At 41.2% G+C, this 24,295-nt stretch overlaps 1 protein-coding gene across 1 annotated transcript in view; it reads right to left on the bottom strand.

The window, feature by feature from the left end:
• Positions 1 to 24,295, bottom strand: part of TTC8 (tetratricopeptide repeat domain 8) — a 52,030-nt gene that overhangs the window by 17,783 nt on the left and 9,952 nt on the right. The window contains exons 2-8 of the mRNA XM_066628272.1: positions 16,912 to 17,032; positions 13,971 to 14,034; positions 12,780 to 12,939; positions 11,749 to 11,838; positions 8,835 to 8,879; positions 4,386 to 4,471; positions 1,157 to 1,244 (exon numbers count right to left, since the gene is read on the bottom strand). Of these exons, the coding sequence (XP_066484369.1) occupies positions 1,157 to 1,244; positions 4,386 to 4,471; positions 8,835 to 8,879; positions 11,749 to 11,838; positions 12,780 to 12,939; positions 13,971 to 14,034; positions 16,912 to 17,032 (654 nt within the window). The remainder of the gene's footprint in view (positions 1 to 1,156; positions 1,245 to 4,385; positions 4,472 to 8,834; positions 8,880 to 11,748; positions 11,839 to 12,779; positions 12,940 to 13,970; positions 14,035 to 16,911; positions 17,033 to 24,295) is intronic.

The following is a 24,295-nucleotide window of genomic DNA, read 5'->3' as shown; positions in this document are numbered from 1 at the left end:
ACCACCGAAGTGACCACTATGATTTTCTGTTTACAATTTCTACACAAAACTCCCAAGCTCAGCAATGTCTGCATTAAAATCTTAAAGAAATGCCTCCGTTGTGTCCATCACATTTCTTCTCATTTCTTCAACATCTGAACCTATTTCCATACTTTCAACTACTTTACTTTCCATAATCATCCTTTTCTGTAAATAGAAAAGTGACAGATATAAAGTGACAGATATAAAGGGAGAGTATATGGTCTATTCAATCCCCCCCTCCCACCTGCTCCTTGATTTTCTTTAAGGGTAGCTCAGAATGAATTATTTTTAAAGGGTGGCTTTAAAACCTGAACTCTTTTGTACCTAGTACTTTGGACAGAATCCTGCAGTTTCTGATTACAATCCAACAAAGTTATGAACAATGACAAGGCAGGGAATTATTACGAACACAAATAAAAGGGGTCTTTGAAATTTTGGTGATAGCTATTCTCAGTGTTACACAGACGCGGTTTATTTCAAAATTGCCTGTTCAGTGGTATAGGCACTTGTAGGAGAAACTTTAAAGACACCATGGCTGTGTGCACAATAGGTCTCTCTGTATACACATATATAAGTGGCTTTGGAGGATTGCTGCCTGAAAATCAGCATGTTCACTATTGGAGAAATTTGGGGAGAAAATGTGATTATTATCTTCCCACACATACAAAGAAAATATGAGAGAGAAAGAGAGAAGGATTCCCCACCCCTGCAGAACTGGTATGTTTTATGTTTTACATAAGAGGACGACAAAACTGGGACAGAATTGCCAGAATAGCTTGTGTTATTACACTACTTGAAACACATTCTTCTATTGTGATTACAGGAAATAATTTTTGTAATTCAAATGTAATGACTGAAGGACTGAAGAGTCATTAGAACTTACCAACTGTATGTAGATAAAAGAAAGGAGATTACAAAATGAGTGTATCTGAATGGAATCCAGAAACCTTTAATAATAACTGGGGAAAAGGATCAAAGTACCAAAGTAATTTGAGGATGAGTCAAAAAGGGTAGAGGTCTTGATCAACCCACAAGAGGTAAAGTAACAAACAGTTTGAATTTTAAAGGGAAACTTCACTCCCAAATTACAATTACCTGAAATGATCAACTTTTAAAATTGCAAATACTGACTTACTTTTGCCAAATATAATATTGTATCTACCATGTCCTGTTGTCTGAGAGCAGATTTAAACTGTGTTTCCGCTTCACGATATAATCCTAACCTAAGGGAATAAAGATACAATATATCAAAAACAACAAACAGAATGTAAAATGTTCTAAATATAAAGTGATCCTATAACACTATGGGAAAAAATGTTGCATAAAAAATGGTTTCTGGTTTCTCTCACTTGTGTTGGGGACTCTGATATCCTTTCTGCTCTTATGCAAAATTTGCTAGAAAAGTTAAGTAAATTTTACATACTTGACTCACTATATAATCCATTCAGCCTACAAAATCTTTATCACAGATGAAAAATTAAGACCACTTACACTGATAAAGTTCCAGTGAGCTCAACTGAACAATGCTAGCATATGGTCAGCAACTGGCCCTTACTAATCCTTGCTGTTTAAAGTAGAATGTTACATAAAATACAAAAAGTTATTTTTCAGGGAGCTTGTAATGCAGCCACTACAATCAATACAAAGCAATTTATCATTTCAATAGCCATACAGCCTATAATTCCATCCCCATAATTTCCATCCCCTTTCATTTACCAGATCAAAATGTGTAGAGAAATTAGTCGGCATCAAGATATGCTAAAGAGGACTCCCACAGTAAGAAATGTTGCATACTCTTTAAGAAAATGTCTCAAATGTAAAGGCTAAAAGGCAACTCAATCATGGTACTGGGGTCAAATTATATATAGGGGGGCACCATATCCACAGATCCCGTATCTGCAGACGCAGTTATCTGCAGATCGGGTCTGGCGCCTCCCCAGTGCATGCACCCCCACACACGCCACTTCTGGAGGTGAAGGGATCTCCACTCCCCTCACCTCTGGAAGGAAGTTTGAGCTAAGCAGAGGCCTGGGATGTCCGCCCCTAGCCTCTGCTGGGCTCAGACTGAGCTCAAAACATGCGACATCTGGTTTCATGGAGAAACCAGAAGTGATGTTTTTAATGCCTTATAAGGCATTAGTGCTGAGCTCAGGCTCCCCTCCAGAGGTAAGGGGAGCAGAGCTCCCGTCGCCTCCAGAGGGTGGGATAGTGACCCCTGGACTGTGGGGACAGGCGTCTGCCTGTATCTGTGGTTTCAGGTATCTGAAGGGGGTTCCAGAAGGGAACCCCCACAGATAAGGGGGCATGCCTGTATTAGTGCAACACCACAGGAGTCGTAAAAGCAGTACTGATATTAGTGATGTTTTTAACTGCTCTGCTCTATTTGTATATAATATTCTATGCTCCACTAATCTTATCATTGGCAGAGAGAATGTGGCACCACAGTGCCTCAAATGTTCAGCAATCAGCTTAATCAGATTCTGTGAAACCAATAATGCCTGCATGTATTCTGTCTTTTAAAAAAAAAAACAACTTTTATTTTTAAAATGGTGCAACCTGCTTGAGTAGACAGGGAGAGCAATTCATCAGTCTCTGAGTGTTACTGACAACATTAAAGCCAGCAGGAGTTTGTCCCTCCTGAAGCAACACTCCATGGATTCCACTGTGTTGGATGACTGGCCTAATCATAGTGGTTCATGCCTTGATGACCTCAGAATGTGATTACTGTAACATACTTTAAGTGGGGTTGCCATTGAAGGCTGTCTGGAAACTGCAGCTGATGCAGAATACCTGCATGGTGGCCAAGGCTCAATGGTTTGATTTTGTCAAGACATTGCTCTGGCAGCTGCATTGGCTGCTGGTTCGTTTCTGAACATGATTCAAAGTCAAAGATTTAAAATCCTATACAGTCTGGGATTGAGATATCTAAAGGGTCCCTTGTGCATGTGCTGCCCCTGGCTGAGGCCAGGTTGATGGCCACAAGGCCCATTTTTATGGGATGGTGAGATAGAAATATTTTGAATAAGTAAACAGACAAAACTCATGCCTGGCTATTAGTATTTTAATCCCAAGTAGGAATGGAAAGAGACTCTCTACTAAATAGCTTGCACATGATGCCTAACTCAATTCACCCTCATATACAATTCAAAATCTGAGGCAATCAGGCTGTCCATCTCAGTTTCAAAAGAAAAGAAGTAGTGACCCAGATTTGGACAACAATAAAGTGGTTATCTCAAAATATTTAAAAACCGCAAAACACTGAATCACAGAAAGGGCAATGTTCTGACTAAAAGGGATGCTATCCCTTACACTATATAAGGTTTATATTTGTATTGTGCTTCTGCCTATCAATCTGTCTCAGGCTGGAACTACATATTACTCATGTCACAAAGCTACAACCAAATCCTACATTCTGATGTCAAGCTCTCTACTGCAACACACAGAAAAGCTGAACACAATGTGCTGACATCACATCATGCATTTTCTTACCTGCCCTCCCCCATGTTGTGGGGAGGAAACCTCACAACATCACAGAATGTTAGTTCCTAACCATAGGAGGGGAGAAGTTGAGATGGGTAGGCTGGTTCCAGCAGCAGTTCCATAGCACGTTGCGCTGGCGTTCCTGGGGGGGGAAACGCTATGCTTTGCAGACACCAGAATGCTTGTGTAAAGCAGCCCCTTGCCTGCAGAGCCAGTTGCAACTGCAAAAGCTTTTGCAGAGGCAACTGGCTCTGCAGCTGAGGGGAGGGTGTTCTGGTGGCTGCAAAACATAGCACTTCTCCCCCACCCCCGCCAGGAAGGCGTTCTGGTGGCTGCAAAACATAGCACTTCCCCCCCCCCCCCGCCAGGAACACCAGTGGCATGTGGTAGGTGTAGTATTGGCTTCAGACATCCGGTCTTAATGTTTCCATTGCTTTTTAATTGCAGGCTGCCATCCACCCTCTCATTTTGAAAGAAATAAGGAGTTATGCAGCTTAAGTATGAATACTATTGTCAGTCCTATGGTTGCCATATATAAGAACTTCCATTCTTATATGTGCAGCTCTCATACTCCCTTCTAGCCCTTATCTCCCTACTTCATCAAGGTGGGATGGTGGGCAAAATGCACAGGCCTCCTATTTCCTGGTGCAAGTGCCTGTACACATTTGGGGAGGGGCACACAAGGACATAAGTAGGGTTTCCAAAATTGTATGGGGTCCTTCTGTGTACAGTTACTAAGGGCACAAGCCTAACCAGGTCTACTCAGATGTAAGTCCTATTTTGTTCAATGGGGCTTACTCTCAGGAAAGTGTGGTTAGGATTGCAGCCTAATTCACAGTAGACTGAATCAGGCCTTATGTTTTAGAAGGGACAAGATGCTTTACCTGTAATAACACTTCCCAATTTGCACTTTCCACCACCAGTCCTTGAACTGAGCGTGCTGCGTGGCATAGGCTGCCAAATCTATAGCCTTAAAAAAAAATTTTTTTTAAAGGTCAGCTTTAATTTTGAGACAAGACACATGGTTAAGAAATAGGAAGACATTAAAAAATGCACAAGATTACAGCAGAGTGACATAACAAGAGAAAAATATTTTTGTAAGCTTGTTTTTTCTCTTCTGCACTATATTGTGCAGGTTAAGAACAAGAAGGTGCAAGAATACCTTTTGTAACTCCTCACAAAATTGATGGATTTGTTTCACAAATGCATTCAAAACACATTCAAGGCCAAGAAGTTATCTAAGCAATTGCTGAGGTGCTAGAACATAACTCTCCTTCCTATAACAATTTTATTCACTGGATTGGATTACACATGGTCTTGTAGATCAGTATTTAAAGATGTGAATATCCACACACACATGCCTTTCTGAATTTAGGGGTTTGCAAAGGAGGCAACAAGAAGCTCACTATATTTTCAGTTTAGAAACCAGGAAAATGATCTGCAGAACTGGGACCACCACAGAACTCTAGACACTCAAACACAGAACCTGCAAATATTGACATTCCCTTGGCATAAGGTTAATACCCAACAATAGCCACAAACCCAAATTCAAATCAAAACACGTCAAAATATATTTAAGTTCCATACCCCTCTACTTGTATTATTACACAAATTCATCAGTAGTCCCATTTCTTTGACAGGTCAAATCTGAAGTGGGGGTGGGGATGCTAACATCAGACAATCCAAACATCAATTATTTGGTGGCTAAGCACCCATCATAGTCCAGACTGTGGTTATATATCCCAAATCAGATTATATGATCCAATGGTATAGATTGATAGCATTTAGTTTTTCAGATAGAAAAGTTGAAAAAAACTAACAAGTCCACAACTCATCCCAAACACCTGGCTGAAACATTTGTAGGAAGACACTTTTTCCCCGTGTTTTCTGTGGCGTACATGTCTGTGGTTCAAGGAAAGTATTTTCTGCTTTGCCTTTGAACCAGCCACTTCCCTGGAAGAGGCCCTTTCCCCCTCTGTAATCCAAACAGTAATACTTGACTAACATGAAAACTTCAACATTCATAGGGAGGAAGCTGCATCGATGAAGAGATGGCAAATCATCTGCCATAATGACAGGTGTAATAACTTCCCTCAATGAACGACAATTATAGATAGAAGTATTGGGACCACTATGTAACACCTACAGGCCATTAGTGGGTATGGAAGTTATACTGATTTCAAATGTCATTTTGTGCATCAAGGATCCAGAGGAGTAGTGTAGTAAGAAGTACATTTCTATGCATAACTTATTAACACAATTTTCCTATTTCACAGTTGGAAAAGCTAACAGTTTTAAAACAGTTGGGATTTTTTTTTAACAAGTGACAGGAGCAGAGTAGATTTATATATATACATAACTTTCATTTGCCCACACAGAATACTTTTCATGATAGCAAATATTTGCATCTCTGATAGCTCGAAATCTGGTCCCTGAAAATCCTACTGCTTTCATTCAACATTTAAGCCTCATTAACTCTTACTAATTTAACAGACCTTCCCCAAAGCAATTGCTACATCAGTAACAACTGCCAGCACATTTCTAGGCCCGAATTCTGTAACTTGCCACCATCTTCAACAAGGATTTGTTTTTAGTGAAAACAAGATTAATTCTTGCAGTGATACATTCAACACTGCAACATACCTGACAAAGTTAATTTAGCACTGACCCACTGGCTTCTTTTTGCCTGTAGAAATCTTCAACCAGTTTTTATTAGAGTAACCAATCCCAAGAACAATGTGAATAACCAGTTCACAAAAACGTATGGGAACTAGAAAAAAAAAATCTGTTCCAAAGTATTCAAAGGAGGAGGATATAACACACATTGAAATGCCCAATGCACATTGAGATGCCCAATTTCCAGTTCAGTATTCTATGAAAACAAGAGAAGCACTGAAGATGTGACTAATCCAGAGCATTGCTCATGCTCCAGTGTTCATATGGAGTTCTTGCATGCATGTGTGGAGCTTTATGCAGAAAAGGAATAAGTATGGAAATTTCGTTCTACCATCCAAGTAATTTGTACTGCTCTCTGTTGGGGAAGCAATATATGCATCAAAGGTCCTATACTCATACAAAAACACTGGACAGCATTGTTGGGCTCTGGCTACAGACTAAAGTTGAGTTGTAGAAGCCAGTAGGACTATTAGACTATAATAGTCCTATTGGCCTCTATCCTTCAAACACTTCCCTGAGAGTAAGTCCCACTTAACTCAATGGGGCTTACTTCCAATTAGACTAGGATATTCTGTATGTAGGTTATACATTTGAGACCCAATCCTAGTATAGGTAATTATTTCATACAATTCAACCTTTGCCATTTGAGGACTAAGGGTGCAACCCTGATCTGGACCAGTGCCTGGGCTGAGCCCTAGTGCTGGCACTGAAAGACTAGAACTATTCAATTGTAAAAATCCCTATGGGGGTTTAGAACAGCCTGCCTATGTAAACCGCCTTGGATTAAAGTCTGAGGAGAAATCTGAAGACCAAAGAAAGGTGGTATATAAATACCTGTATAAAATAAATAAACAAACAAACATGTTGTAAAGCATGTTTACAGCACCCAGCAAGTAAAGAGTGCCAGCACTTGGTCAGGCACCAGGCCCAGTGCCAGCAAAAGGAGGATGCGCCAGCACCTGGGATTAGTGCAACTGCCAGGCTATAGTGCAACTTCTGGGGGGAGGGGGGAATGGGACCAGTGGAACCCTGCCTCACAGGATCCTGAACACCATCAGGCTGGAAGGGCCAACACAGAGTCCTTAAAGTCTGTGCCAGCAAAATAGCCAGTGCAGACTTGAGAAGCATTGTGGGGCTTGGGGCTTTTGCGGGGGTCGGGGACAGGGACAAAAGTCTCTTTCCTCCAAAGAGACCTCCAGTTGCTTCCTGGCGTACGCTGGATACAGCGGTATCCACTTTGGCGCCACTGTTCCAACGGGTGCCAGGAAGCTCAGGACTGGGCTGTAAATCCACTGGAGGTAAATCATAGAGTATATTCTAATCTAATTTGGCTTCTGAAATTTCCACTTGCTTAAAAGAGTCAATTGCTGTTGAAGCCATTTATATCTTGCATACCCTGCTGTTCTAATATGACGTTTCAAAAATCTGCACTTGTCCTTGACTGCATTGATACCACTAAAGTTCAATTATCTCAGAATGTGCCTGTGCAACCACCCGTTTAACAACTTAAGGCAGATAATTCAGACCCAATTAAAACCCACATACATCATTTGAATCAATTCCAATGCATGCCAACAAAAACACACGTGCATTTGAAAATATTTCCAAATATTGGCAGAAATCCAGAGGGGAGCATACACAAGATCAACACACATCCAAACAGGTGTACAAAGTGTGTGTCCTGACAACTTTCCCCCTTCAAAAAAAGTTTTGCATCAACTGCTTTTTGAACATCCAGGAATTTAAAAGGACATCTTGATGCCTGCTACGTGTTCACACATGTGTGCTTTTCGGGAGGAACTGAGAAAAATTCAGGTCTTTGGGGGTCTCTGTCATGGCCAAACTGATATAACTGCCAAAAGAAACAGAAGCTGGAATGTTTGATTAAAAGTTGTGGGACTGATTCTTGTGTACTACTGCTATTCTGAGCAGGTCAGATAACAGGCATGTTCCAATGAAATCAACTGTATTCACAATTCAACAGTAAGCATGCATCAGATTAGATCAGCATAACAGAGAAGGACATAGAGCTCAGTGGCTTACATACAGGAAGGCCTCAGGTTCAGTTCCTGGTATCTGCAGGGAGCAATTTGACAGCCCCCCCCCCCAATTCTGAAACACTTCTGCCAGTCAGCATAGATAATACTGAGTTAGGTTGCAATCCTATGCACACTTTCCTGAGAGTAAGCCCCACTGAAGATAATGGGACTTATTTCTGACTAGACAAGCATAGGATTGTGCTCTTCGATGATGTATCAATTATCTGACAGTATAAGGCAGCTCCACATGTAGCAAACAATCTAGGTGATATACAGTAGTGTGTGGTGGGGGGGTGATGGCTGCTGTGCTCCCCACTCTTTCCTATATGTCCAAGTTCCTATGCTTACAATCATCTATTGATCTTGGATAGATCTTAGGTAGGGAGAATGGTCATGTTGTGGCCAAGATGCCACAGAAGAAGTTTGACACAAAGTCATGGATGAGTCACTTCGTGGCCATTTTCACTTTCTTCCCCCAAAATTTTTTAAAAAAATTGGTACTTTTTGTCCCACTGCCAAATAGAATATTCTTCAACCTGCATTGTCTTCCCTAGTAACAAAAGGGCTTATACAGAAATGCCAGTTCAGTTGAAAATAATAATACTAATAAAGACTTACATTCTTAACATCATTCTCATGGTGAAAGATGTATTCAAATAGTGCCTGTTGGAAAATAAATTTACAACATGCTTTTACACAGGTTTACAACAAGGCAGAGAAAAGACAAAAGCCATTTACAATTATGCAACACAGAGCTCAATGTTATCCCCGGTCAGCCCAAAGTATGCAGTGCCTGTGCAGGTGTGTGAGCTGCATGCTACCGGGGAGGGGACAACGCGACCCTGAAGAGGCAAGTAACACTTTTTCTCACCTTTTCTCCCCATAGGTCACCTGGCCTCCAATGGGTCTCAGAATTATGGGAGCTAATTGCTAGCTAAGTCCAAGGAGGCTCAGGGGACCTTTTAGGGCAGGGAAAGGGGAATAGGACTTTGATGTGTACTGTTGTCACCAAGATTCTTCCCATCTTGCCCCTGAACTGCCTCTGCCCAGCCTGCTCTCTACCACACCAGCTCTGGCAGAGCACCTGCGACACTTGTACTCATAGATGTTTGCATCAGCAGCTCAGGCTTTATGGTGGTGATATTTTATGCAAATTTTATAGCCCCACAGTTTCAAGCTTATCTTCACAACCTGAAGGACTAGAAACTTATGGTTTTTAGAGGAAAAAAGTCTGGATGGTGAATTCTGTTCCACATACAAACTTTGATGTTTATGTAGTGTGGCTGCAGAATACAAATTTCTGTGCCAAAGGCATTTGAGCTTCTCGGCATTGAGTAATCATATTTCAGACATTTGTTTTCAAATGCAGTGATGTACAGCAGGGTTCCCAAACATTTTTGACTGGTTGGTCCCTTGACTTATTGGGCCATTGGCCACAGCTCGCCATTCGGGTAACAATCCTATATTGTATAGGGTGGAGGGTTTTTTGCAAGGATTCCACAGCTCACCTGGCTGGTTTCCATGGCTCCCTGGGGGGCCACCACTCACAGTCTGGGAACTACTTTTATACAGGGAACTCCTTTTCTCCTACAGAATTTGCCTTGCATTGCATGAAAAATGTAATCATGCAGATTAATTCTACTAATTTGTGTTTATTTTCAGATCACTTTTTAACATGGTGGCTATCATATTTAGCAGGTGGAGAACATTCGGTGTTCCCTTATTCAATGCAGCATAGAGTCCTCCCAGCAGCTCTTCACTGGTATCTCACTAATTTTTTGCTTTCAGAACTGTGATCCTCTTTGGGACAAGAAAGTTTTTTTTAAATACCTGTTTGATATGCAAACCTTTTGGAGACTTTTGTTGTTATTGTTGAAAAACAGTATATAAAACTCAGTAATAATGATAATAGCCAATCTGAGAGGACAGTATCTTTACTTAATTTTAGAAGTGGAAGGTTGTCTATATCTGAGAACATTTCCCTCTGGAACTACCCAGCTAAATGAATGAGAAAGGGAGGTCAAGAGTAGACCTCAATTCACTCCTTCCCTTCACCTCCATTCTTAGCACAGAGGTTCATCTTGCAGGGTCAAAGGACTCCCATATTCCAATAAATCCAAGAACCCCAGGGCTTATTTGTTAACTTCTCTTCTGAAGAAGGAAGTGGGATAGAGACACAAGGGAGTGGGACAAACTCAAGGCTTGTTCCTTGTTTCTGCCAAAGATAAACCCTGGGGATGAGAAAAAGAACCAAAGAGTTGTATGGTGGTTCTCAGGACTCATTAGACATTGTCACCAACATCTGGGCCAAAAGGCCAAAGGAAAAACTCAAGATAAAATGTACATGATCTTGGGGATAGGATGAAGGCACATTGAAGTATTTTCGTTCCTTGACAGAATTATGAGAAGCTGCTATTTAAAAAAATAAATTAATAACCCTATTTTAACATTTGAATGGAAGACATCCCATGCAATTTGACCTTGTACATTAACAGCACACACAGAAAATTTATTCCCCAAGTGCATCCATAAAGCCGTGCGGTGATTTTTAGTGTTTTGTTTGTCTTGCACACGTACATTTGAAAACCCATTAGCTAAAGTTATCTTCTTTTCAACACAGTGAGTGCCCTACTTTCAGCAAATTATGTTTTTGTTTTTTTTTACTGCAATGCCTCCATTTCAACTGCTAGGACTTGTTTCTTGCTGTGCAGTGATAAGAACAAACCACAAAAACAGAATTACACCTAATTACAGTTTACTCAGATTGTGATTATATGCATGGGTTCATGTAAACTGCATTCTCTGGTGCAATATGCTATGCTATCATTATTTTTGTTTTCAAAGAAAGCCATTAGTAAGTTTGTACACAGTCTTGGCACATTTACACACATTCTTCAGTTCTTTCCTAGGCAAGTCTCTGGAGACGGGCAAGAGATAGTATTCATACAACTATAGTATTGCCAGTGACCGGCACGACTGATAAGAGTAATTTTAAAAATATCTGTCACAACTCATACTGGATGGGTCTATTTACTACTTTGGTACTGCACAGATGTAGCCATGTTTAAGCAATTGGGATTGTATGCTTCCTTGTCCCACCTTTCCCTATTGGAGTATGAATTCCCAAGCTGGCACTAACTTTTGTTAAGCATTGTGTCAGCAGTTCCATTAATCGTATGTAAGGCTAACCAAAGTTTCCACATAACCAGGATTTGAAACCAAACTGAACCCCTAAATAGCCTCAATCATGATTCATGTTGCTTTTAATATATTGCTTGCCTATGGCGGTAGGAACTTATGCTTTAGAAAAGAGAGGAGAGGAGTAGACATTCTCATAGCCCACTCCCAATTGCTTAATCATGAGTAAGTAATTCAGAACATTTTATCTGCACTGGCCCAGAAACAGATCCCTATTTAACCAAGGACAGCAGGAAATTAACTGCCCCTCCCAGTAATAAGACAGTGACTGCATCTAATGAACATTACTTTAATGAGAAACAAGATTATCAAAAGATACAATTTGATCACATACCTTTGCCAGCTTTGGTTGCTGAGCATAATTATTCAAATTCAATTTTGATAGGTTTATGAAGGGACCATCAGGATTTGTGAGCATAGAGGCCTGGAAGGGGAAAGACACCACAGAACTAATATAAATTACCACTAGCAGGACAAACTAAATCAACTAATATCTGAAAAACAATGCAGTCTACTCTAGGGAAATAAGATGTACTTTTCCTACATATTTGAGATTAATGGAAATCATTTAGTCAACAAGTTCCAGTCTACAAATGCACACCAAGAGCCACATATTCTGTGAGAATACACCAGTACTACTACTTTCAAATCCCTTAAGGACCCTTTTCCCTGACACATTCTGCACCACATTTTAGGTCCCAATACGATTTCTCGGGCAGCACAGGCGGCCACTGTGCTGTTCAGGCAACCACCATTGCAAAAGCACTGTAAGGCATTTCTGTGCCAGCAGTGAGGGTGCGGCACCAGCACTGAGGCCTGCGCAAGTTGGCACTGGGCCTCAGCACCGAGAAGAAGATTCTGCAGAGCGCCTGGTGGTTTCTTAGGGCAGGGGGAGGGTGGGGGAAGGTGGGAAGGGAACAGAACTGAGTGGGGAGAGGGCAAGCTAGGAAAACTGAAACCATCACATATTAATCCTTTGTTTATCTGTCTATTTCCCATAGCAACCCTGGTTGTCATCCTTGGGTCAATATGAAGACTGTAAGGGCAGGGACACAGCCTTTCATGGATAATTATATAAATTAAGAATAAAAAATCTCATACACACACACCCCAAAAATATGACAGTACTGTCAGTCAAGCTATTAAAAGGTATTTCATAATTTATTCAGTTGTTTATAATCCACCTTTTGGTCCCCGAATAAGTTAATCTTCTGAAGAGGCAAATTTATTTAATAGACAAAAATATGCAGTGAGATAAAACAAGGCAAGAATCACACACACACACACTTCAAACTTCCAGAAACCATTTGTTCTGTGTTTTATAGCGCAGCATTCATCTGCAGTTTGCTTTTTCTAGTCCCTTACCGTTCCAAGCCTGACATATCTCCCTGAGGCAGTAGTCATTGGACGGGCAGTGTGAGCAGTTCTTGGAGTCTTTATGGCTTGTTCAATAGTACCTGGTCGTCCACCCTGGGTGCTAGGTCGTACAAATCCTGTAATGGGTCTCCCTGTCTGAGTCACTGGCCTGAAATTATACAATTGGAAAGACATGGCAGAAGTGATGACCTCTACTGCTTAAAAAAATCCTACCTAGTAAAATTTTTAAATAAGACTATACCTGCATCAGCCTATCTTCCTGGGGACTTGGATATCCCTACAAATAGCTTTCGTAGTCTACATTCTATCCTAGGTTTGGTCTTTTGCATTTCTCTGACATCTCAATCCAATCTAAATTTCCACATGGTTGTAGTGGAAATGCACAAGATCCCTCAAGGAGATAGTGGTGTGGTGCTGACAGTGGCCCCTTGCTCTGACAGGCCTGGGAAGCATGGGGTTAAAGCCTAGACTTTTAGCAGTGGATGTGCTATGCAGCCGCAGCCACTAGAGGCAGCAAGGTCTTCAGGGATAAAAGCAGCACCAGGAGGAGAGAGAGTTTGGTGGGTGAAGAAGGAAGGAGGTTGGAGAGATTAAGAGTGCAGAAGGAAGGAGCTTAGAGGAAAGAGGATAGGTTGGGCTGGCTGGCTGATAAACTGACTGCTGATGGAACGAATGGAGACTGCTGGAAACTGGTGTGTGGCTTCCATACCCAAGAGCTGCTGAGAACCAAGGTGTTGCTGCGGTGAACAAGAAGGGAGGAAGGAGGACCTCTGCAGGTTGAACAGCTGAGTTACCCTGGTGGTGGGGTCCAGCAGTGTTGCAGCGCAGAACTAGGGCCATTGTAGGGGAAAGAAGGGGAATTAGCTTCAAGTGGGCATAAGTCCTATAGGCGAAGCTTGGAATGGTAATTTGGCAAACAGTGGCAATGCAGTGTGGGATTTTTGACTGCAGGAGGTCTCCTCAGGGTAAGAAGACATTTGTATAGGATTGCAGGTTTAGGCTTTGCAGGATTAAGTTCCATTGAATATAGTGGAACATACTTCTGAGTAGACATGCCTAGGATTGCACTGTTAAGTCACATTATGGAATACCCATTAGACAGCATTTCCCAATTCAGCTGAAAAGCAAACTGGGTATGGCAAATAGACATCAGAACCAGTTAAATTAACCAGTGAATACCTGACAGCCTGGCTGGGACCTCCACCCTGACTGGTTCCAGGAAGTTTTAATGAAGTGCCAGGACCTTCAAAACAAAAATTAAAAAGCAGTCATAATTTAAGGTTTTATAGATCAATGTCACTTCTTCCTCTCAGTCAGCTTTTGTTTAGCAGTCTCTAGTAAGGTGACAGTGACAGGATGTCAATAGTGATGTGGGGCAGAAGATCCGACTACAGGTCCAGCCTTGTTATATATGGATTTTTATAAACAGATTTAACTCAACATGAATGGCCCCTGCAAATGAGAAGGAATGTGCTGATCCCTGGAGAAGGAAAAAAATGCACCCCTTTAAAATCACAGTTTAAAAAACTGCTTTTTACTGTTGCAGAGAGACAGTCATACAAGTCATTACAGGTATAACCTAAGTATCCACAGATTTTTCTATCTCAAAGCTGATGAGATGGGCCCTTTAAATTAAAGGAAAACAGTTGTTTAATAATGCCAGAGAGGGCAGCTGGCTGACAATTCATTAATCATTCTCTCTGCAGGCTTCACTCCTCCCTTCCCCCATAGCATATGAAAGAAGGCTAAATGGCAGCTATTATCACCTTCTCCATACTTTCCCCCTTGCTGGGGCTCCTGGTGAAGGGAGGGAATCTATGCCTCCTAGTAAAGCCAAAGCACCTGGAAACAGACTGATTGCCTCTGTGTGCATTTCAAAAGTCAGCAAGGCTGTTTTAAATCAACAGAGCAAAGAGACTTTGTTTTTTAAATTTATTTAGTACAGTGCATTTTTTGCCATCCACTTGAGTTCTTGGAACAGAACCCTAGTAAATAATAATAGGGTTATTATTCTCAATAAGTGAGTCTAGTGAGTCTCAACCTGTACTACAAATTTTCCACGCCTCAGCATACATTGTTTTATAAAATTAACATAATGAATGGATACAATACCACTCAGACTGCCACCCTTTCAGGCAACTACTGTCTTTCAGAAGCATATATATTGAGTATCTGCCACACAGTTTATTTTTAAAGATGGGCAGGCAAAAGGTTCAGTGGTTCCCAAGCTGGTGGGTCATGGCTCACCAGCAAAGGAAACCCTGTCTCTGGCCCTTTAAGGAACGAGAAGGGGGGAAGTCAGCGACACAATCTCCAGGATCTTGCTGCTGCTAGGGACGAAGGGGACTTTTTTGGACTTACCTCCACCAGTGCCGGCATCTGGAGGATGTAAGAATCCCCGCAGATGACTCCACAGGGCTCCCCAAGCGGCAATTAACTAAAAAAAGCAATTGGAAACCACTTCCTGTTTCACAATTGAAAACTGGATGTGATTTCTGATCATTATTTTTAGTTAACTGCAGACTTGGGGAGCCCTGAAGAGATGTTCCCTGGCTCCTCGCACTCCCCAGAGATCAACATTGGCAGAGGTAAGTTCTTAAAATCCCTTCATCCCTGGCTGCAGTGCGATCCTGGGGACTACATCCCCATCCTCCTGGGGACTGGGCAGGAGGTCTGGTCTAGAGGGTTGAGCCTCCATTTGCCTGAAGATAACATCCGAAGGCCACTGGCACCGTGCGACCTTGAAGCAGCTGACAAGCTGAGCCAGGCTATTCCATTTGCTCTGAGTGTGAGAGGATGGAGGCCAGAATGTGCAACCAGATCAAGAAAGAAACATCTGAATGTTGTGGTTTCTTGAAAGATAGAAACCTTCTTTCAAATTGTAAAAATCCCTATGGGGATTTAATTTGCCTGCCTATGTAAACCGCCTTGAATAAAGTCTAAGGAGAAATCTGAGGACCAAGAAAGGCGGTACAGAAATACCTGTATTATTATTATTACATTGCAGCTCTCCCCCTGCAAAGACTTACAGGTTCCCAAACTCCCAAAGAGTTTAGGAACCGCTGAGTTAAATTAAAACCAACATATTCCAAACATGCTAAATACAATCCCAACATACCTAGGCCCCAGAAAATTTTCTGAGAAACCCATAGCACTGAAATGGAAACATCAGGCACAAAAAGGGGCCCTCTCAGATAATGTGCATGGGGGCTGGATGATAAGGTTTATCTAAGCAATATTATTCACAACAGGTAAGTTATGTTTTGTACACACAGGAATCTCCAATACACTTATCTGGGAGTAAGCTCCTTTTAACAAAATGGGACTTAGGCCCAAATTCTAACCAACTTTCCAGCACTGGCATAGCAGTGCCATAGCACATGTGCTGCATCCGGCACTCATGGAGGCCTCTTCAAAGTAAGAGAATGTTTGTTCCCTTTCCTCGGAGCTGCATTGCCCTTATGTCAGTGCTGCAAAGTGGGTTAGGATTGTGCCTTCAGAATCATAGGGTTGGAAAGGACAATAAGGTTATCTAGTTCAACCCCCTGCCTGTAGCAAGAAATCCTAAAGCATCTCCAGCAGATGCCTGCCGAGTGTCTACTTGAAGATCTTCAGTGAGGGAGAATCCACCACCTCACTTGGCAGGGAGGTGTTACCTCTGCCACACTGTTAAACTGACCTTACTGTTAAGAATTTCTTCTTGATATCTAAGTAGAATATCTCTAGTTGCACCTTAATTACGTCTGAGTAAACAGGTATAGGATCGTGCTATAAAATTTTCAGGATAGGTGGACAAAACTTTCTAAGCAAACTTAGTTGAAATGGACACCTGGACTTTTTTTTTTTAAACCATTTACTGAGTAGTAATCAGGGATCCCACAGTATAACTTGTGGGAACAAATCACCAGCTAGAAAGTGGAGAAGGAACTTGTAGCCTGAAGGACCAGAGATGTTCAGGTGAAAGGTGGGTAATAAACTGAATTGAAAGAATGAATAATAAATAAATAAAGTAGAACACAATGTCCTTGTTGGGCTAGGCTCCTGTACAAAACATTCCATGATTCACTTGCAGCCACAATAACTCTAAACAATTTGAAGCATCTTTAAAAGTCATGCTTACGTGCAACTTGTGCAATAGCATTTTCATCAAGCATCATCTCAGCAATGCCTTCCTGATCCACATCAATTTCATCCACATACACCATTTCCGTTAATGCTCGAACTTTCAAGCACCAAGCAGCCTAGATCACAAGTACAGAGAAGAACCAATGTTTAATTATATAATCTGAAACATACTACTACTACTACTACTACTACTACTACTACTACTACTACATCTGTGGGATTCAGCATTGTATTAAACTGAACAGAAAATGCATGCAATGGGCTATCCCAGCAGTAGGACTCCCTGCAGATGTGGGAAGGGGGGCGGAGATGGAGAAACAGCATTATGATGTAGTGGATTTTGGCTGGATTCTAGCCTGCAGCAAAAGACTGAGAACTAAAAAGAACCATCTGAGAAGGCTGGAGGGTTGAAAACTGCATAAGTAGGCATAGAGGGAATAAAAGAATAGCACAGAAAGGGAGCAGCCTATATTGCCAAGGAGAGGTTAACACCAAGAGGGACCCAAGGGTGCTGTACATTAGAGTTGTAACTGAGCTGTCTCACACACAACTAAAAAGGAATATCCCCACCAAGTACAGTATAAGTAGATTTTTTTTTTACAGAATATTTGATAAATGATTTACCAATCATTTTGACAGCAATATTATAAATCCTATAGAACAAAAGTCATAGAATACCACCCTCACAATTTTTCTCAGCCTTCCAAAAACATACACAGACATTTTAAAAACAAGCAAAATAATTGCAAAGTCCACTATCCTACAGCATGACAAATTGGTGAAGTTTCTTTCTAATGGGTAAAAAGAATTGGATGGGGAAAGCAGAGTGTGTCTCCACATGTTCTCTTGCTAACTTAATAAAAAAATGTAATCAGCTTAGGAGAGTCAAGGAAGAGAGCTAGAATACTAAAACAGAGCTGCCACAATGGAGGGCTTTTTTCCAGACATAGAACAGACCACCTCACGCTTCCCAGGAAAAAGAGTTATAAGCAAAATATTCTGGTTTTTGATGCATCATACATGTACACCCAAAGCACTGCAAACCATTTAAACAAGAAGTATCAAAGCAAACCTTAGAAAGTCATGGACACAAGTGAACAAGACACTTATTATTTAGAACCGGGGATACAGCATGGAGAGCTTTTGTAGTAGTGACCTTGCTCCTCCTTCACAATACTGATATATACAGTATTTTTTTTTATACTACAGCAGTTTCAGAAACACTGGTTGTCTCATATACAGACTACCTCCACTCACATATGCTTCATGTATTAATCCCCTGGAGCACAGGCATCCATGAACAAGCAATAAAGAAAGCAGTGTTCTTTAAAGGCAGTTCAGTAGCTGTAAGTAAAGGAGAATGTTATATAACCAACCTTCTATCAGCCATCATTTTAAAAAACCTACATAAAAGATAGGATGCCTTGAAGATTTAAATCTATGCCAATGTAATGACTCCTTATGAAAGTAGCACAAGTGATAAAGAACACAGCATAGTATGTATGTTTCACAAGACTGTCATATTGGGATCTGCTCAATCACTGCTGGAACCAAGTTGCTGTGGGCCTTGGGGCGAAGTCCTGCATGCCCCCATGGCACCTCCCAAATGTTCTTTGATGGTACACTGAGTGCTAGCACAACTACAAGCACAGTACTGAGGACTAAGGTCTTGGCCTGACTAGGCGGGGATCTGTGATGGGCTTGGGTCCTGAATCAGGGCCTGAGCTGTCCAACCTCCAACACCATCCCCACACACAGTTCTGCCAACCCATTAAGCCTCACATTCTTCTTCCATCAGAACTAAAGTTTGTGGTTATGGGTCTTCACTGTCATGGCTTTCTTTGCAGTGGTGCCCAGACCACAAATTATTATTATTATCAGTATTTATATACCACTTTTCAACAAAAAAAGTTCACAAGAGAGAAAAATCCAATAATTAATGTCTCTCTGTTTCAAAAGGGTTCACAATATAAAAAGATGTAAAAGAACAGCAGCAGACAGCCACTAGAAAAGACACTGCTGGGGTGAGGCGGGCCAATTACTCTCCCCCTGCTGCAAAGAGAGCAACCACTTGAAAAAGTGCCTCTTACCCAGTTAGCAGGGGTTCTGCAAATGTTTTTCCTTTCTTCCGGTCTCTTGCCTCTTGGTCTTTCACAGGCTGATTGGGACAGTATTTTTTTAGATGACCTGTCAATTTAAATTAGAAAACAGAAAAATCAGATGAAACATTAAATAAGGGGCACAGATTATTTAATGTTTCACCTGGTTTTCGGTTTTTCTAATAGAGGATTCTGTTTTTCTAGAACATATAGTTTATGTCGGCTTTATATGCTGCTGTTGCAAAGCATTTTGGGGGCTAACACCACAAAACAACTCACCAATTTTAATACACAAACTAATAAAAATATACTTTTTATTATACATACTTTTTATTATACAAATTCAATACCTAATTAGGCATCATGTGACAGGAAACTGGTTTTGAATTAGCACAGGAACAATGGAGTTCCAATAAAAAATTCAAAACTTCTTATGGAAACAAATTCAGTACCTCTCATATTAAATTCTTGCAATAATGAAACTGCTGTCCATATAAAATGTTGATAGCTACAGAAGTACAAACTGAAAGTGCCTTTCATTGGAAAATGAAATTTACATTGTTACTGCCACTGAATGAAGCTTGAAAGAAGAGAAGCTGAGCATTTCTTCACCCAGTTACTAAAAAAGACCTTGCCAATAAATTATCAAGAAGGGGCTGATTTAGAGAAAATATAGGCAAAGGAAATTTCAAGGAACATCTGAACAGTGGGACACTGAATACGCTCTCTCTCGCTCTCTCTCTCTGCATGTTGTCAACAGCCATATAATAAAACAAGAACCTGTTGAAACAACGTAGTGGCACCCTCAATGATATTAAACCATCCCATGCAAGATAGACAAAGTTGTATGGCAGTTGGTAAACCACATTTTGCATATTTCAAATACTCCAGGACAGGGATATCAAACTCATTTCACACAGGGGGCTGAAGTTAGCATTCCTGGTGCCTGCTGAGGGCTGAATGTGACACTATTAAGTAGATGATGGCCAGAAATAAGCACTTTGTTCTCTCAAAGAAACTCATTAGCTGCAAATGATATAAGAGAAAATCTGCAAATCTTGTTCATATTTTCAAGATATGGGAGCCCAAGTATCACACTGGAAGAATTCAATAATAACAGGGGCCAGATAAATTGCATCCAGGGGCCGCATTTGGCCCACGGGCCTTATGTTTGACACCCCTGCTCTAGGATATTATTAGCCCATCTTTTCTTTGTCTTTGTCTCTTTGTCTTCTTCCAATACAGTGCAGTATATACACTGCAAAACTATAAAGAAACAACATGAAAGGCAACAAGGGAAAACCATGAGACTGACACAGAAGGCTAAGTAACAAAAGCAAGACTCAAGGCCCAATCTGATCTAACTTTCCAGCACTGATGCAGCTGCAATACAGTCCCTCAATAAGGGAACGTTTGTTCCCTTACCTTGAGGAGGCCTCCGTAACTGCCACCCAACTGCAGGATGCAGCACACACCCCTTCAGCTGCATTGACGCTGGAAAGTTGGATAGGATTGGGGATGTTCCTTGGAGATGTTCCTTAAGCTAAGGAGTAAGATCCACAAACCTATTATGTTGTGGTCACTCTCCCTTCATCCCTGTCAAAGCACTGGCAAATCTGGGGTCTGAAACAGCATCAGCCATAGGCGGTGCAACAGCCAACACCATTGCTGTAACTGGGTATGGATCCAACCACTGTTACCAAGCAAAAGACTTATGGATTTGGCATCCTCTTCCTGGTCAGAAGCTTAGTGACCAGAAGCTTAATGACGGTCATAAGTAGCAACAGGAGTTGCTACAAAAGCAAGCAACCTTTTGCCTCTTACCATGATGTAGGCCCCGTGAAGATCATGGTTTCAGAAATTGTTCTGGGTAGTCCACACACTTGTTACTCTCACAACTATCTGTGGGTAATTTTCATCACTAAGAAATGAAAATAAGCTCACCAGAAGGGAGGGAGAAAAGTAACCAACAAAGCAGATTGTTGTAACCAACACTGAAGAAGGTTCTGACATGGTTTGTGCTAATCATAATTAAGAACCCACAACAAGATTCAAGCTTCCAGGAAAATCATGGTTTAAAACTGCTTGTCTTCTTTTATATTCACCTCCATGGTGTAGCAGCCTCTCAAGATTGAACAATGGCCCCAACTGTGGTTGTTGCCGATTTGTGAACTCAGATATAAATGTGAAATCAAACCACAATGGCACAAATTGTAGCTTGAAAACCAGCTTCACACCATGGTTCAGATCCTCTGAAAACTATCATTTATCAAACTACTATCAAACTATCAGTTTGTGAGCAAACATGATTTAGATCAGTGGTTTTCACAGTCCTACTCAGACATTGAGAGCTTGGTAAGTCTTTGTGGGGGCAGTGGGTGGCGATGGTGACACAGCGATTGTGGTGCTAGGAAGAAGGGACTTGTAAATGTACCTGGGGAAACATCAGCCATTGGGAGGGTGGGTGGATCTCACAGCCCCCACTGCACATCTCCCCACTGCTTAGAAAGGCTGTTATCTCTGATTATGACCTACTTCTCGGTTCGCAATTGCAAAATGAAAGGGGATTGCAATAGGAGATAACAGGGAGGCCTTCAGAGCGGGAATTGTCTCCTCCTTAAGGGGGAAAGGCTATCTTACGGCTCCCCTGATGGATTGTGACCCATTAGTTTGAGAACCACTGGTTTAAACACAGATGCAAAACCATTATTTAGCAAAAAAAATTAAAAAATAATGTATTCTTTATTGTTGCACACTGTATTTTCTGGGGATACTGATACAACTAATTGTTTAAAGGAAGTATTATTAAAAGAGTTATACCAAAAAAAAGGTGCCATGTTTCTAATATGCATTTCTGAAAGTAGAGGCAGTTTAGATTGATGGCAAGTAGTTCTCCATTCAAGATGACTACAACATTAAAACACTACTCTGCATAGCTGAGATGAAGAATAAAAATAACTAAGCCAGTAGTTGCCAAAGTCGTGACGGCTGTGTTGCAAAAAAATTCCTTCCCCATTTGAAGCAGCACTTATGTTCTGCCCTGCTGCTCATAATCAGTCTGCCTGATCTCTACAGAGAGATGCTCTGGGCAATCGTGTCTGTAGCCCACTGCCCCAGCAGGTTATGTGCCCAGATATCCAGGCAAACGTGACTGCACAGAGGGTCATGCCGCAGAAATCAGGTGGGTTGATTGTGAGCAGTGCAGTGAAATAGTAAGCACTGTACATGATGGGGAGGGCTTCAGCTTGTACTGAATCCAGCCTGCAGGCTATAATTTGGCAAACAGTGCTTTAAGCAAGCAATGGCGAACCTTTTGGGCTCGGCATGTCAAAAATTTGGAAAATGCCTCTGCTAATGTGTCACCCTGCCTCCCAAACAAAACAGAAACAATTCTTTACATATTCATTTATTTAAAAAAATAGTCCAACCATGTGTAGTGCTATGTATTATATAAAGAAATGTCAAATAACTACAAAAATGAAATACGAGTAAAACAAACTCAGTTGTTGTTGGGTATCAGTGAATGCTGGCATGTCATCCAAAACGTTGAGGTGTGTCACTTTTGACAATTGTGTCACAAGTTCGCCATCGCTGCTCTAAGCCCTGAACTGTATGTGTCTTAGGATCCAATCCTATCCTGTAGTATGTGTCTTAGGATCCAATCCTATCCATTTTTCCAGTGCCAGTGCAACTGTTCCAAGGGGGTGTGCACTGAATTCTGTGGTGGGGAGGCAGTCATAGAGACCTTCTCAAGGCATGGGAACATTTGTTCCCTTACCTCGGGGCTGCATTGCGGCTGCACCGGTGCTGGATAGAATTCCATCAACTCCATCAGAATTGCAAAATGAAACCTGAAAACCGAGATATGAACAAGTAGCCAGTGAGTTTTCCATTGATTCCAATGTGCTTTGGAGCCTGTGCTGAACTCTGTGAATAGAAGGAAAGCATATACAGCTCAAGATGTTTTCTTAGGAAAAAATACAATAATGAATAGTATTTGCCATTTAGAGAGCTCAAAGCACTTCAGAGATACTATCTTGCTGTTAGCCCTGCCCTGTAGAACTATGCACTGTTTCTTTATATTTCAGGTAGAGGAGGAAGGCAGAACAGAATGGCTTTCCCAAGGTCATCTAATAAATTGATGCAGATGTAAAATTAGAATCAGGAATGCCCTGATTCATAAATACAGTCTGCATCACCATGCTACACTAACCCTCAGGTGTGCATTTGGTAACATTTTGGGAAGATAACTTTTCAATCTCTCCACTTCCCACTAGTATGCTACCACTGATCTGTTCACTACAGAGGGCAGAGAAGTTACATCACCATGCAAAAGTAGAATTAAATAAGGGTTGGAAGTAGAGATGTAAAATTTCCAGAAATTTTGAAGCTCGGAAAAAAGCTCAGTTTTGTTCCGGTTTTTTTGGAAAAAAATGGAAATTTTTGGAAGGTTGGAAAAAATGCTACATTAGCACATTTTTTTTCTTTTCCAAATTGAAAATCATTCTGTTACTTTAGGAACATAAAATATGACTACGGACAATTTGACTTGGCATAAAATTATCACAACTAGCATATTAAGAACATAAGAACAGCCCCGCTGGATCATGCCATAGGCCCATCTAGTCCAGCTTCCTATATCTCACACCAAATGCCCCAGGGAGTACAACCTATAACAAGAGACCTGCATCCTGGTGCCCTCCCTTGCATCTGACATAGCCCATTTCTAAAATCAGGAGTTTGCACATACACATCATGTATATAATCCATTGTAACCCGTAATGGATTTTTCCTCCAGAAATTTGTCCAATCCCCTTTTAAAGGCATCCAGGACAGATGCCATCACCACATCCTGTGGCAAGAAGTTCCACAGACCAACTACACGCTGAGTAAAGAAATATTTTCTTTAGTCTGTCCTAACTCTCCCAACATTCAATTTTAGTGGATGTTCCCTGGTTCTGGTGTTATGTGAGATTGTAAAGAGCATCTCTCCATCCACTCTATCCTTCCAGTACATATAATAAAAATATAGTGTATCCAAACAATTATTACAAACAGAATTTACTTTTTTATAATATTTATTTGTAATTGTAACAAATGGAGCAACAATCTCCTGAACTGTTTACTGTTGGGTGCAAACCTAACCCCTTATGTCAGTGCTTTCCAGCACTGACATAAGGGCAACGCAGCTCTGAGGTAAGGGAACAAACATCCTCTTACTTTGAGAAGACCTCTGTGAATGACACCCAACTGCAGGATGCAGCACATGCCCCATTGGCA

This window comes from Tiliqua scincoides, chromosome 1, assembly GCF_035046505.1.
Source record: "Tiliqua scincoides isolate rTilSci1 chromosome 1, rTilSci1.hap2, whole genome shotgun sequence".
In the NCBI taxonomy this organism is placed as follows: domain Eukaryota; kingdom Metazoa; phylum Chordata; class Lepidosauria; order Squamata; family Scincidae; genus Tiliqua; species Tiliqua scincoides.
The sequence above is the reverse complement of the archived record's forward strand: the minus strand, read 5'-3'. Positions and strand labels throughout refer to the sequence as shown.